We start from the raw sequence: 14,798 nt of genomic DNA on the forward strand, positions 1-14,798 counted from the left end.
CTGAAGAATTGATGCTTTTGAACTGTGGTGTTGGAGAAGACTCTTCAGAGTCCCTTCGACTGCAAGGAGATCCAACCAGTCAATCCTAAAGGAAATCAGTCCTGAATATTCACTGGGAGGACTGATGTGGAAGCATCAGCTTCAGCATCATTGGCCATCTGATGGGAAGAGCCGACTCATTGGAAAAGACTGTGGCACTGGGAAAGATTGAAGCCAGGAGGAGAAGGGGATGACAGATGATGAGATGGTTGAATGGCATCACTGAATCAATAAGTATGAGTTTGAGCAAACTCCAGGAGATAGTGAAGGATAGGAAAGCCTGATGTGCTGCCATTCATGGCTTGCAAAGAGTGGGACATGACTTCGAGAATGAACAACAGGAGGAAAAAGACCTGACTGATGAGGCTGGTAAATATGGCCATGGGCACGTGCAGCCCAATGCTGTCTGTCTGTCTGACCCTCTGCAGGTCACACATCCCTCCACTTGAGCCATGTGGCTGTCTGGGTAAAGGACTGCTCTGCTGACCCGTTTCTGCCCATTCCTGAGTCCTGGGGTCTAAGTCTGTGGAGCGACAGGAGATTTCCTTCCAGTCTGCTAGGATTCAGCAGATGGAGAATTCAATTCCCAATCATACGATTTTTTACATAATTTTATTTATTTATTTATCTTTGACTGCGCTGGGTCTTTGTTGCTGTGTAGACATCTCTCTATTTTCGGCCAGTGGGAGCTACTCTCTAGTTGCAGCGTGCAGGCTTCTCACTGCGGTGGCTTCTCTTGTTCTGAAGCACAGGCTCTAGGGAGCGTGGGCTCAGTAGTCGTGGCTTCTGGGCTCTAGAGCACAGGCTCAGTAGTTGTGGTGTGTGGGCTTAGCTGCCCTGAGGCATACGGGATCCTCCTGGACTAGGGATCGAGCCCGTGTCTCCTGCCATTGGCAGGTCAATTCCTTACCACTGAGCCACCAGGGAAGCCCCCAGTCATACTCCTGTGTCTGTTTGCCAACTGGTTTGGAACACAGAGAGAAAAGGGTCTGATTAGTAGTCTCAGAAACTGAACATCAAAGAGAATCTCTTGAAATACCAAAAGAGAAATGAAGAAGCCTCCTGATTTCTGCTCAGTCCTCAAACCATAGGCTCATTATCTGAGAGCGACAAAGAAAACTATATACTATGGCTTTGCTGCCAAGGATCATGACTGAGTTGGGGGCCTAACAGTCTGCTTCTAATTCAGTGAGGTTCTGTGAGGGGACAGAAAGGGGTCCTCCTGGGAACTGAAAGGATGACACAGAGAGTTTATGTGTTGTGTGTGTGTTAGTCACTTAGTCGTGTCTGACTCTTTGTGACCCCATGGACTACAGCCCACCAGGCTCCTCTGTCCATGGGGATTCTCCAGGCAAGAATACTGGAGTGGTTGTCACTTCCTTCTCTAGGGGATCTTCCTGACCCAGGGATCGAACCTGGGTCTCCTGCATTGTAGGCAGATTCTTTACCATCTGAACTATAGGGAAGTTTCTATAGCTTCCTGTGTTTATAATTTATGTGTTAGACAGTGACAGAAAGACCCAATGCTTGTACCCATGGCTTGTGATCCCAACTGAGTCCCAGAGATCCTCATTTCTCCCTGTATGGTTCTGTGATAATCCTGGTAGAATTCATTTACTGGTAGGTGATGCCCCAACTCTTAAGAAAATAATATCGATCTCTGAGAATTTTCAAAATTAAATGTGAAGATACCACTGGCCAGGAAGCAAACGGAGGTAGGAGGAAAGAATGAAAAGAAGTAAGATGCTAGAATTTCATACAAAAGAGACCCATGTACCACTGATTTTCTGAACTCACTTTCTCTGCATCCTAAGTCATTAAAATGTATAAAAATGGATATTCTGAAGCAGCAACACTAAGAATTATCATTGCTGTAGTTGCTTGGCAACCTGAGGCTTTGGTTATTTTATTTCTAAACAGGGAATGCTATAAACTGGTATCTGGAGTTTGTGAAAATAGTTTTAAATTGATGTTCTCTCTGTAAACCAGGAAGAGATAATACAGCATTAACGTACATTTAAAGGTTGCTAAATATGCATATGTGTGTGTCTCATACCACATGCACACAAAGATTCTTCCTCAGAGTTTCTCTCCATTATATGCTATCTTAAGTAAATCTGGAGAATTAATATCCCTTTGCATTTTTCCTGGAAAATACCTATTTAATTTCCCTTCATCATTAATGTGCATTTGAGTCCCAAGGAACAAATTTTTTACCTCCTGTGTGAATCAGGGAAACTGAGTATTGTGGCTCATATCAGTCATGAGCTCCTTTCTCTAGCTTCCCAGACACTGTGTGGGTTTCCAGTTCTGAGAAAGCAAAGATAAACCCAACATCTAACTGGCTACTGAGAGAAAATTATTTCTGAAGACAAGGCAAAGGAATGTCCACCTTCTTCAGTGGTGCAACTCTTACGAAGGCCTGACGAAATCTTAGGGTACTCCCAGAGATCCTGCCTATGGGTTCCAGCATGGATGAGGTGTTCACATCTTGAAAAAGTTGCCTCTGTTTATAAAATGTCATTTTGCCATTTTGTTTCGCACAATTTCTCCACATTCCCTTGAATGTGACCTTGATTTCTGACTCCTCAATAGGGCCTCAGGAGGAGAAAGACTCCTGTTCCAGACCCTGATGATGAGCATCCCTAACTTCTGTAGAATAACCTCTTCTAGAGTGGCCCCTGGGGCTTCCCAGATGGAGCTAGTGGTAAAGAACCCGCCTGCCAATGAGGGGACATAAGAGATGCAGGTTCAGTCCCCGGGTCAGGAAGATCCCCTGGAGGAGGGCATGGCAACCCACTCCAGTATTTTTGCCTGGAGAATCCCCATGGACAGAGCAGCCTGACGGGCTACAGTCCATGGGGTCCAAAGAGTGGGACATGCCTGAAGCGACTCAGCATGCATGCACACAAAGTGGCCCCTGCAGCGGTATTTGCTTACACTGAAGCTCCTGACAGCAGACTGCCTCGGGCTCCACCTTGCATCTCCAGAGAGAAGAAGAGCACCAGAGAGTCAGATGCCTGAGCCCCAGAGAGTGTTTGTGATGGATTCTAACACAAAAGAATTAGGTCTTAGTCTGAACCACAGACCAAACCCATAAAAGAAGAGCATAGAGCACCAGTTCCATCAGGGGGCTGTTCATGCAGAACCATGCTTCAGGTTGACTTGGGAAGAGCATCTCAGACAGACACAGCACTAGAGGGTCACAGAATGACTTTCCATAACCTCTTGTTCTGTGGAAGCCGGGACATTATAACATCTCTGTTGTTTAGAAATAGAGGACAGCATCTTGTTGGCAAATAATCAAATAGACTGTTCGACCTATTGAAGACATTATTTCTCTAAATGGAGTCACAGCTATAAATGAAGGAAAAATGTTTCAGGCTTTAAGTATCACTGTGTGAGGGATATGCTTCCCCTTACCAGACATCTAGAAGGTACCAAAAATTCTATTTTGAGAGAACTGGGTGGTGGTTAGAATTTCCGAGTCTTTGGAGAGACTGGTCCTGCAGATCAGCTGGGACATAACAGGACTTTAGCCAAAGCTAAGTACACGCTGACAGATCCTTGTGGTGGCCCTTCTGGGTACCAATTCTAGTGATGTGTGCCTGCCATGCTGGTTTCTGGCATAGGAATTCATTTTGATGCCACTATATATTTTTTCTCATCTGTCCAAGGGGAAGGCTATGATGAGGAACAGCAAATGGCTGAGCAATGGAAGCAAACAGGTAAAATGCACGGTCAAAAAGCTTAGGACTATGACAGCTTCCCCAAGACAAGAGGTTCCCCAAACTTAGGGAGTTCTGCGTAGCCTGTCAGTGCAGAACTGACAAGGGGGTTGGAGCATTTGGTGGTCTCCTTCCTGTCCCCGGGTGCTTTTCTGAATGGTGTCACCACTTGGGATTGATTGATGGAACTTGGATTGCCCAGCGAGCCTGAGCTATGTCACGACTGAGGCTGGGAAACTATTCTGCACTTGCATTTATCATTTATATCATTTGCAAAGTCAAAAACCATTCAGGGCACACCTAGGGTGCCCATGGGAGCGCCTGGGATGGGTAATGAATCCAAACTCGCTTTCGGGCTTGCTCACGTGACAGAGAGTCTGTCTGGCACGATGATGAAGAGAAACGAGGACAGGCTCTATCCCTTCTGTGCACATTCCAGTTAATTTCCCAGAAGCAAACACAAGTGATGTGAGTTCCAAGCACAGAAGTGTCCAGGATGACAAATGAAGTGGGGTTTTTGTGTGTTTTGGAAGGCGTGGGGGGAGGGTCATGAAAGTGGAGTTTGGTTTTCCTTTTTTTTTTTTTTCCTTTAAGTGAACAAGAGTAAGAGGAAAACTGAAAGGGCATAAAACCTCCCTATCTCAGGAACTTACTGCAGAGACAGGGTTTGACATGGGAAAGGTGTTTAGTATGCTAACAAAATGCCGTGTGATGGGCCATCCTGCTGTGCTGAAGACCTCACGCTGTGCAGAGCAAAGGCAGCTAATATGTTACAGAGCTTGATGAGGCTGGGCGAGTGGATCTGGATCGGCAAGGAACTGCCAAGGTCTCTGAGGCTGTAAAATGTGATGCAGTTTGATCCTGCCACCAACTGGCTGGGTGATTTGAGTAAATCTTGGCCTTATCTTCCGGCACCTTGAAAGAGGATAGTTTGTCGTCGATTAATCACTTTGCAAATGCATTCTCAGAACCAAATATTGACTATCCACTGTGGCTGAGAATCTGAAAACAATATTACAGCAACGATCTTTGAAAGCTCACATATAATGATGGGCATTAAGGACTGAGGGATGATACAATTGGCTATACAAGTGCACTGCCAGTGAAGGTTTGGGGAGGACAGAGCTGGCTGGGTGGTCAGGCCACCATGTTTTCTGACACCAAGCAGTGGGCAGCTCTGCAAGATCCCTAGGAGGATCCTGATGGTGGGGGGCGACTCTATGCCTGTGTCTTATGTTGACACCATATTTATATTAAGTATAAGCCTACTTCAACAGAGAATGAGATGGTTGGGTGGCATCACCGACTCAATGGATATGAGTTTGAGCAAACTACAGGAGATGGTGAAGGACAGGGAAGACTGGCATTCTGCAGTCCATGATGTCACAAAGATTTGGACACAACTTAGCGACTGAACAACAAAGTCTACTTCAGACATGGAGTGTCTTTAATCATCACTCTCTCAGAGCCAGAAAGGAAAGAAGGGAGCTGAAGCAGACGGATGTCTGCAGAGAACAGTGAGTGAAGTTTCCACATTTTGTCAGCCCTCGCAAGTGAGCAGGTGGCTGGTTGTTGTGGCTAACTGGTGTATGGTATGTTTAATTTAGCAAGAGACCTTGAACTATCAACAAAATCAATTTTTAATGTTGATAGTAAAATCCAACTTGAACCAAAAGGAAATTACTTTATCTAAAGTAAAAGTAATTTCATATGCTTACTTTTATCCATTCCCCCCACCATCAATTCAACAAATATTTATTTAAATCCATAAAAGCATGTCACTCCACAGAAACAATGTGAGATACATATATATATATATATATATATATGAGACATAAACATACAAACAAAATACACAATCAGTGACCTCGTAAGGTGGTATTTTGAATTTTGTCTACATCATGATCTGTTAAGTTATCATACTAATACACATTTCCCTTTTTATGGACAGGGAAGACACAAGGGCTGATAACTCTTTCTTTTCTTTCTGAGATCTTCAGCCTTGACAGTATCTCTCCAGACCTTTATTTTTTTTCCCTCCTTCTCTTCTCTCTTCCCTTCCTCCCTCCCTCCCTTCCTTCCTCTCTTTCTTGTAATCACAAGTTGACTTTATTCAACTGCAAAAATGATACTGAATGAAACTTCATAAACCTTCAAATTGAATTTTTTTTCCTCATAGAAAAGAATCACACAAGGGCTGGAAAATCCACTTCAGGGTGTATCCTAGGATTCCAAATTTCAAGAACTGAGACAGACCGGCTTATAATATCTATTTAAACTCCAAAGTAGGCTAGTAATGGGCTTCCTGGTGGAGAACAAAATCACAGTGTTGGCATCAACTTATGGTAGAGGCAAAGGACAACTCAAGAACTCATACTGAATCTCAGTTATTGTAGAAAAAACTACCTGACTTACCTTTTCCATCCTACACAACAGAAACTTATATTTTGTTGAATCCTACAGATTAAAAAATGATTCCATGTACCACATATTTGCTTAATCCTCAAGGCAACTCTGTAAAGTATGTGTTATTTCCATTTCAATAGGTGGGTATAGGCTCAATGACATTATCGTTATTGGTTATTGACTACAGTGTAACACACTTTACAAAAGACTTTCACACACATATCATTTACACATACCTTGTTGTGTAAATAAGATATATAGCTATAGCCCTCAGTTCATGAGATGTGAAGGTTCAGATAGCTAGTGAAAGATGCAGCTTTCACTAGCAGAGCCTGAAAAATTAAAGAGTTCCCCTCATCCCATCACCACATTGTCCAGTGGAAAAGCTGAACTGGAACAATGGTGGTGAGGGGTGGCTCCAGGGCTGGGTCATTCATGGCCAAAGATGATATGGCAAGTTTTTGGCTATGCCAGATATAGGAGCAGTTCTACTTTCATCTTTTTGGAGCATAACCAAGAAGAGGAAAAGGATCTTGGAAGTGAAACAAACATTTGCATGGGATAGTGGTTGGTAATTCCCCAAGCTTTTCAGTTCTCCTAAATAGGATTGCCAGATAAAATACAGGATGCTCCTATAGCTAATGCAATACTGGGGACATATTTACACTGAAAATAATTGGTTTTTATCTGAAATTAAAATTTAACTGGGCATCCCATATTTTTATTGGTTAGATATGGCAGCTCTACTCCTAAGGGAATGGTAATTCAATCTTAGGCCCCTTGCTCTTATCTCTATAAAGCATTTGTACAATGGTGGCAATAATTTGAATGTATGCATGCTAAGTCATTTCAGTTGCGGCAAACTCTGTGATCCTATGGACCTTAGCCCCAGGCTCCTCTGTCTATGGGATTCTCCAGGCAAGAATACTGGAGTGGGTTGCCATGCCCTCCTCCAGTGGATCTTCCCAACCCAGGGATCGAACCCACATCTCCTGCAGCCCCTGAATGGCAGGCAAATTCTTTACCACTAGTGCCACTAGGGAAGCCTCAACAATAATCTACAAATGGCAATTGTGATTAAAGCCCTCAACTGAGGTAACTTCCTATTATTTCTGACTTGAGCAGCCTAACGTTAGGATTGGGGCAAATTTATGTATTTCCATAGCTCTTGAATTTGGCAGATCAGGCATTACATAATTGCTAGCAAAGGCCAGTTTCTGGCACTGAACTGACAATGTGGTCCATACCTCTGTAGTACAACTCTCCCCAGATGTCACTAGGCTGAGAAATCCACACCTAGCCCTGGTACCATGTTCACTTCATCCCATTCTTTGAGTAGAAGAGTCACTTACTTGTATGGGATGTGCTTGCTGCCATTGACGAGAGCCAGGATGACATTGCCCAGGGCGGACAGTGAGAGGCACAGCCCTGAGCCTCCTTCCCGATTTTTGCTAAGAGCTTTCACACAGCTGCCAAGATCGATGAGGTGCAGGCGGCTGCGGCCTCCAGACACTGCCACAGGAGAGAAGACAAGAGAAGAAAGGACTGGTTAAGTCTGGTAAGCCCTCATCTGTCCTTCATGCGGCTCCTTGGGAAATCTGAGGGGAAAAAAGAGGAAGTAAAGGGCTGAAGTTCATGATCTAGTACGAGACCCCAACCAAATCATGCAGGGGTAACAAATAGCACAGTCCTCTTAGATTCTGTCCATCACACACCACTGGCCTTCTGAAACCTATGGACATTCCTACTATAAATAAAGGAATAATTCCTTCTGGTTGGATGAGATGAGATTTAACAGAGAAGGTAAATTTCTATTAAAAGAGAGTAAGACTTGTGCCTACAGAAATTTCTGCCTTTGTGTAACAGAATTCTGAAATTGATCGTATTAAAACATGAACAGCCCATAAGTGATTATCTGCTTTGGTTGAGTGTTATAGAGACCAGTGACCTAAAGCTCAGCCAGGAATCAGGTTAATAACTCAAAATAATAATCAAATGGATTAAAAGCAGTAATAATGAGAAAAATCTTGAAAATAGCCAGAGGGGGAAAATCATGTTACAAGTAAAGGAACAATGATAAAATGATGTTTCTCAGAAATAATACAGGGGAGAAGACAATGGAGTGACATTCTTAAAGTACTGAAAACTTTCAACCTACAGTTATATATCCAGTCAGAGTCTCATTCTCAGATAAAAGGAAAATAAAGACTTTTTCAGACTTAAAAAAGCTGAAAGAATTCATCACAAAGGATATACACAAAAGAATGGAGAGTTTTGGAAATGACAACCATGTGAATAAACATATGCTTTTCTCTTATTTAAATCTCCTTAAAAGTTAATTGACTGCTAAAGCAAAAATAACAACAATGTAATATGTGGGTATAACACACACACAATTAAAATGTTTGACAACAACAGCACAAAGTTTAGGAGTGGAGAAATGAAAATACTCTACTGTAAGTTTCTTTTTCTAGACATGAAGTGGTATAATATCACTTGAAAGTAGACTGTGATAACTTAAAGATGTATACAGTAAATCCTACAGCAATCACTAAAGAAAGATTTAGAGCTAAAAAGCCAGCAAAGAATATTAAGTGGAGTCATATAAAATGTTCAATAAGTTCAAAAGAAAGCAAATAAAAAGGAAAACAAAGAACAGATGGGTTGAATAGAAAACATACAAAAAATAATACTTTGGGCCACACCATATGAATTATCCCATTAAATAAAGTAGTCTGAATATCCTTATTAAAAGTCGATATTGTTGGATTTGATAAAAAGCAAGACTCTTCTACATGCTGCCTATGGGAAGTGCACTTCAAACATAAAGAAACAATAGGTTGCAAATGTAAGTATGGAAAAGGCTATACCATGCAAATAGTTGCCATAAGAAAGCTGCAGCAGTTACAATATCAAACAAAAGAGATTCAAGACAAAAATATTACTGGAGGGAAAGAGAGACATTTTATAATGATAAAGGACAAAATTCATCAGGAGGTCCAAACAATCAAAAATGTTTATGCTTTAATAATGGAAGTTAAAACATATGAAGTAAAATCTGATAGAATTGCAATAATGAACAGAAAACTCCAGACTTATAGTTGGAGATTTCAAATACCCCTTTCTCAATAACTGATATAACAAGTAGACAGAAAACCAGTAAGGATATAGAAGATTTGAACAACTATCAATTCATTCTACCTGACATTCACAGAATATTCAACCCAACAAAAGCAGAATACACTTTCTTTTGAATTGCACACAAAATATTTACCAAGATAGACTATATTCTGGTACATAAAACAAATCTAAGTAAATCTTAAAGGCTTCACATCATTCCAACTGTACTCTGATACATTAAATTCAAAGTCAATTCAGAAAGACACCTGGAAAATCCCTAAATATTTTGAAACTCAACAACACAGCTCCAAATAACAGGGTCAAAGAAGAAACCAAAATGGAAATTAGAAAGTGTTCTTAAGTGAATGAAAATGAAAAACAACATATCCAAATTAGTAAGACACTTCTATTGTTAGAAGGAATTTACCCCATTAAATGCCTATATCAGAAAACAACAGAGGTTTCCAATCAGTTACCTCAGCTTCCACGTTAATAAACTAGAAAAAGATGAGCAAATTAAAGACTAAATAGCAGAAAGGAAATAATTAATACAAAATCAGAAATCAAGGAAATATAAAATTTAAAGAACAGTAGAGAAAAATCAATATCATCTAAAGTTGATTCTTTAAGATCAATAAAATTCATATCTCTCTAGCATGACTGATCAGCAAAGAGCGAAGACACAAATTTCCCATGTCAGGAACGAAAGAGATAGTAGCCTCACTACAGTTTCTACAAATAAAAAAAAGGATAATAAAGAAACATGATGCCAGTAAGTTAGCACAACTTGGAAGAATGAACACATTTCTTGATAGATACAAAGTACCAGAGCTCACTCAAGAAGTAATAGATAATGTGACCAACCCTACATCCATTAAAGAAATAGAATCTGTAGTTAACAACCTTTCTACAGAGAAAGCAGTGTATTTAACCACACTGGTGAATTCTACCAAACTTTAAAGGAAGAAATAATATCAATCTTACACAAATTCTTCCTGAAAATTAAATGGGAGAGTGCGTGTGTGCTAAGTCACTTCAGTCATGTCCAACACTTTGCCACTTCATGGATCGTAGCCCACCAAGCTCCTCTGGCCTTGGTTTTCTCCAGGCAAGGATACTGGAGTAGGTTATCCTCCTCCAGGGGATCTTCCTGACCCAGGGATCAAACCCATGCCTCTTACATCTCCTGAATTGGCAGGAGCGTTCTTTATCACTAGTGCCACCTGGGAAGCCCCAGATAGGAGAGACTACATCCCAATTAATTCTTCAAGACCAGGGTTATCCTGATAGCAAAAACAAAGATATTCCAAGAAAAAAGTTGAAGACCAATTATCCCTCATGAACAAATAGGCAAAAGTTCTAAACAAAATACTAGTGAGTCATACTAGAAAATTATAGCTAGGAACATATTAAAAGGACTTTTATACCATGAATAAATTAATTAATGACTAAATAAGTGAATTAATCCAAGGAATGCAGGGTTGGTTAGCAAAAAATTCATCTATCATTATAATTCCCCACATAAGCAGATTAAAAAGAAAAAGATTCTCTCAGCAGATGCAGACAAAGCATTTAACAAACTCCAATATCCATCACTGATAAAAAAGGTCGGCAAAATATAAATCAAAGGTGATATTCTCAGTTTAATAAAAAGTGTCTAGGAAAAACCTGCAGCTAATAGTATTCTTAATAGTAAAAGACTAAAGCTTTACAAGATCAAGAACAAGACAAGGAGGTTCACTCTTTCTATTCAGTGTTATAGGGGAGGTTCTAGCCAGCTCAACAGGGAAGAAAAAGAAATAAAATGTATCCAGACTGGAAAGAAATAAGTTAAACTGTCTTTCATGACAGATTACATGATTATCTATGTAGAAAAGCTAACAGAAGCCACAAAAAAAGCAACTAGAACTAATAATTGAGTTTAGTAATTTGTGGAATACTAGGTTCATGGATCGAGATAATTGTATTTCTAAACTATAGGGACAAACAACTGGAAATTGAAATTTAAAAATACCTTTTACAGTAACATCAAAAATGTTAAATACTTACAGATAAATTTGACAAAAGATACATTCACTGAAAACTACAAAACATACCTGAGAAAAATTAATAAAGACTTGAAAAAATAGAGAGAAGTCTGATGCAGGAGAGCAAGGAAAACATCCAGGAACCACTGTCCTGACCCCAGCCTTGTCTCTGCTCATCCTGTCTCAACTTTACATCTAGCACTAACAAAAAAGGTGATGAAGGTTTACAGAAAATATAAAATTTCAATTCAGGTTTTCCAGTGACTCTGGTACACTTGTGGCAAAAAACTTTCCACATTAAGGATGTTATATTTTGTTTATCTCCAACTATCTCCAATAAAAATCCTTAATAGGAAAGATATAATACATTACTTTTCTTTAATCTTATTTTGTATTATGCAGGATCAAGCCACTGGCAGCGTGCATGGGAAACAGTTATTTTTAAAGCAAAATATCATCTGTTTTGCAACCTAATTATACAGACAGAAGAAGCTCAGATATTTCATACGCTCTGCAGATTAAAGGGCAAAGACAGGGACCAATTTGGACTTTCAGACTCTAATAGTCCATTTGATGTAATGGAATAAAATTCGTAATGTACATGTAGTAAAATAGAACACAGAGAACAAAAGCATAGTTTAGACTGTGCTAAAGAATAATATTGTAAAATACCTGTAATTATACCTGCATGACTCAAAATGAGAGTCATATTTTAAACAATGTAAAATCAACTTTGCTCTATAACCACCGGAGTTTCAGTAGTCACAGAATTCTGAACTTCACACACAGTGCTGAATCCGGAATGGTACACAGTGAGTGAGCTCAGGCCATCAGCTATCACCAAGCATTCCCATTACTACAGGCGGTTGGAGAGAAAGTAGTTCTAGAATCAATGAACAATAGGTGATAATTAATAGCAGGTAAGAAGCAGGTTCCTCACGGACTTTTCAGATTTTTGAGGTCAGAGCTGCAAGGTTTAGGAACATAACCCAGTCTGCCTTGAGACTGTTCATATTTGAATATGTGTATTTCAAGTCTAGACTTTGACCAAATGAAATTACCCATATACCTTACTCTCCCACAGGAAGCAATATACTAATTAACCCCACTCCTGAGTGATTCTTCCAACTCATGTTCATGGAGCCAGGATATGCTAAATTCTCCCCAAAACATTTAATTCCTACAGTAATCCTATAGGGCAAGAATTGGCTCTGTTGTATAGATGAGGAAACTGAGGTTCACAGATGTTAAACAAATCACTCAAGATCTCATAGAAAATTAAAACTCAAGATGAAAATCCAGAGCTAACTTTTACAGTTATAGTTTACTCTTTTAACTCACTTTCCCATAACTTAGTGGTTCCCAAACTTGGCTGCATATCAGAATCAGCTTGGGGTATTTACAAAATATGAACACCTGGCTCCTACTCCCAGGCTTTCTAATTTAACCAGTCTAGGGTATGGCATGGGCATTGGGATTCACCGGAAGGCTACACAGGTGATTCTCTTGTGCAGCAAAGTTTGGGAACAATGGCCTTGCCACCTGATCAGGTTAACCCAGGCCCTCGATCAGCCGTGTCAGGCACACTGTCTGATGCCCACAGCACCTTGCAGGCTTGTGATGTGTGGTGACTGTTTCTTAGCTTGTCTTTGCACTTCTGCTCCAAAAACATGACATGTACACTTATCAACAGGTCAGCTGGGTTTCCTCCTAAACCTAACTATGCCACTTGTACTTAATATTATAAATAAAAATAATAAAATATTACGTAAATCAATGAAATACATTTATGTAAAGAGTTAATGTTTCTAAAACACTGAAATCAATGCTTTGGAAAGGTGTGATTAAAATGAGTTAGTTTTTGAAAAAAGATACTGACTTTGGTGTGAATGAGAAATTACAGTGTGGAAAAAATTTCAAGAATCTAGAAAAAGTCTATACCCAGTTGCACAAGTGTCTCTTAAGTCCTTGAATCATTCAGAAGAAATTGAAAGCAAAAGCCAGATTATTAATATTGAGTGTGGTTTATAAAAGTCAGAATCTAAAGTTGAAAACTCATCTCAAAGAGAAAACCATGGCCCTGTATCAGAAGACCAATGAATAAACACACAATTGTAGGTTTTAAGTTGAAAATGTTTATGACATGAATGTATCCTTTTATATGATTTTCCTTTTTAACTTAACTTTCTCAGTTAACTGATCAATTCCTTCTGACTGTGTTGCATGAGAGGGCTTCTCTGAACTTACACCACCTGCTTCCACAAAGGGTAAGAGGATGGTCTTTCTCTTTCTGAGAATTTCCCTGGTGGTTCAGCGGGTAAAGAATCTGGGCAACGTAGGAAACCGCCTGCAATGCAGGAGACCCGGATTCAATCCCTGGGTTGGGAAGATTCCTGGAGGAGGGCATGGCAACCCACTCCAATATTCTTGCCTGGAGAATCCCATGGATAGAGGAGTCTGGCGGGCTGCAGTCCAAGGGATCATAGTCAGACACAACTCAACAACTAAACCACCACTACCATCACCTCTTTCTGAATTAGCTAAATGAGGTAAGGAAGAAATTCACTCACTGTTTAATATACAGCACGCATGTCACTTGGTGTGTCACGTAAAAACTGATGTGCAGGCACCTTACTGGGCTGCGGAGGGCACTGTGCCAGGCGACAGGAGACTCTGTCCTCAGGGAGCTTGTAGTCTGTCTGATGAGGCTGAGACAAGCCCAGAATGACTGAGATATAAGGCAGGGGCTTAACATCCCACGAAATGCTATGGGACTTAAAGGAGAAAGATATTCCAGAGGGGAGAATCTGAAAGGCTTATGGGGAGGCAGCTCAAGGGAGAAGCGGGGTTCAGACAAGGCTTTTTAAAATTATTTATTTATTTATTTGGCTACATTGGGTCTTAGGTGAGGCACATGGATCTTCATTGGGTCACACAAGATCTTTTGTTGTAGTTTATGGACCCTCTAGGTGTGGCACATGGACTCAGTAGTTGAGGCTCATGGGCTTAGTTGCTTAACCCTGGAATCTTAGTTCCCCAACCAGAGTTTGAACCCGAGTTCCCTGAATTGCAAGGCAGATTGCCACTGGACCATGAGGGAAGCCCCCAGACAAAGTTTTTTTTAAATTATTATCGATGTTATTGTTCCTTCCCTTCCTTTCCTTCCAAGAGGAGGCAACCCTGACTCTAGTGGTAGAAGAGATTGAAAATAAAAGCACAAAAAGATGATTGATGGGGGTCCTAGTCACTGAAGTCCCAGAAGAGGCAGAAGGGGACAGGATGAAGAACAAAGAGATGGGAGGGAGCATCTATGGGAAAGGAGTGAGGGAAAGCAAGGTACATGGACAAGGAGGTTTGGATGCTAAGAGGACAGAAGCTGAGGCCATAGCCAGACTGACTTGTTCTTCTCCTTAAACAGGAGGCTGATTATCCACTGAAAGAGTTAGAGCAGGGGCCTCAGGCTCTGAAAGAAGGTTGG

The 14,798-nt window shown here is 40.6% G+C and overlaps 1 protein-coding gene across 1 annotated transcript in view; it reads right to left on the bottom strand.

Moving 5' to 3' along the window:
- The window catches only part of KIF26B (kinesin family member 26B), a 492,438-nt gene that overhangs the window by 57,087 nt on the left and 420,553 nt on the right, over positions 1-14,798 (bottom strand). Inside the window, exon 10 of the mRNA XM_061160211.1 lies at positions 7,526-7,685. Coding sequence (XP_061016194.1) covers positions 7,526-7,685 — 160 coding nt within the window. The remainder of the gene's footprint in view (positions 1-7,525; positions 7,686-14,798) is intronic.

Source organism: Dama dama, chromosome 14, assembly GCF_033118175.1.
Source record: "Dama dama isolate Ldn47 chromosome 14, ASM3311817v1, whole genome shotgun sequence".
NCBI lineage: Eukaryota > Metazoa > Chordata > Mammalia > Artiodactyla > Cervidae > Dama > Dama dama.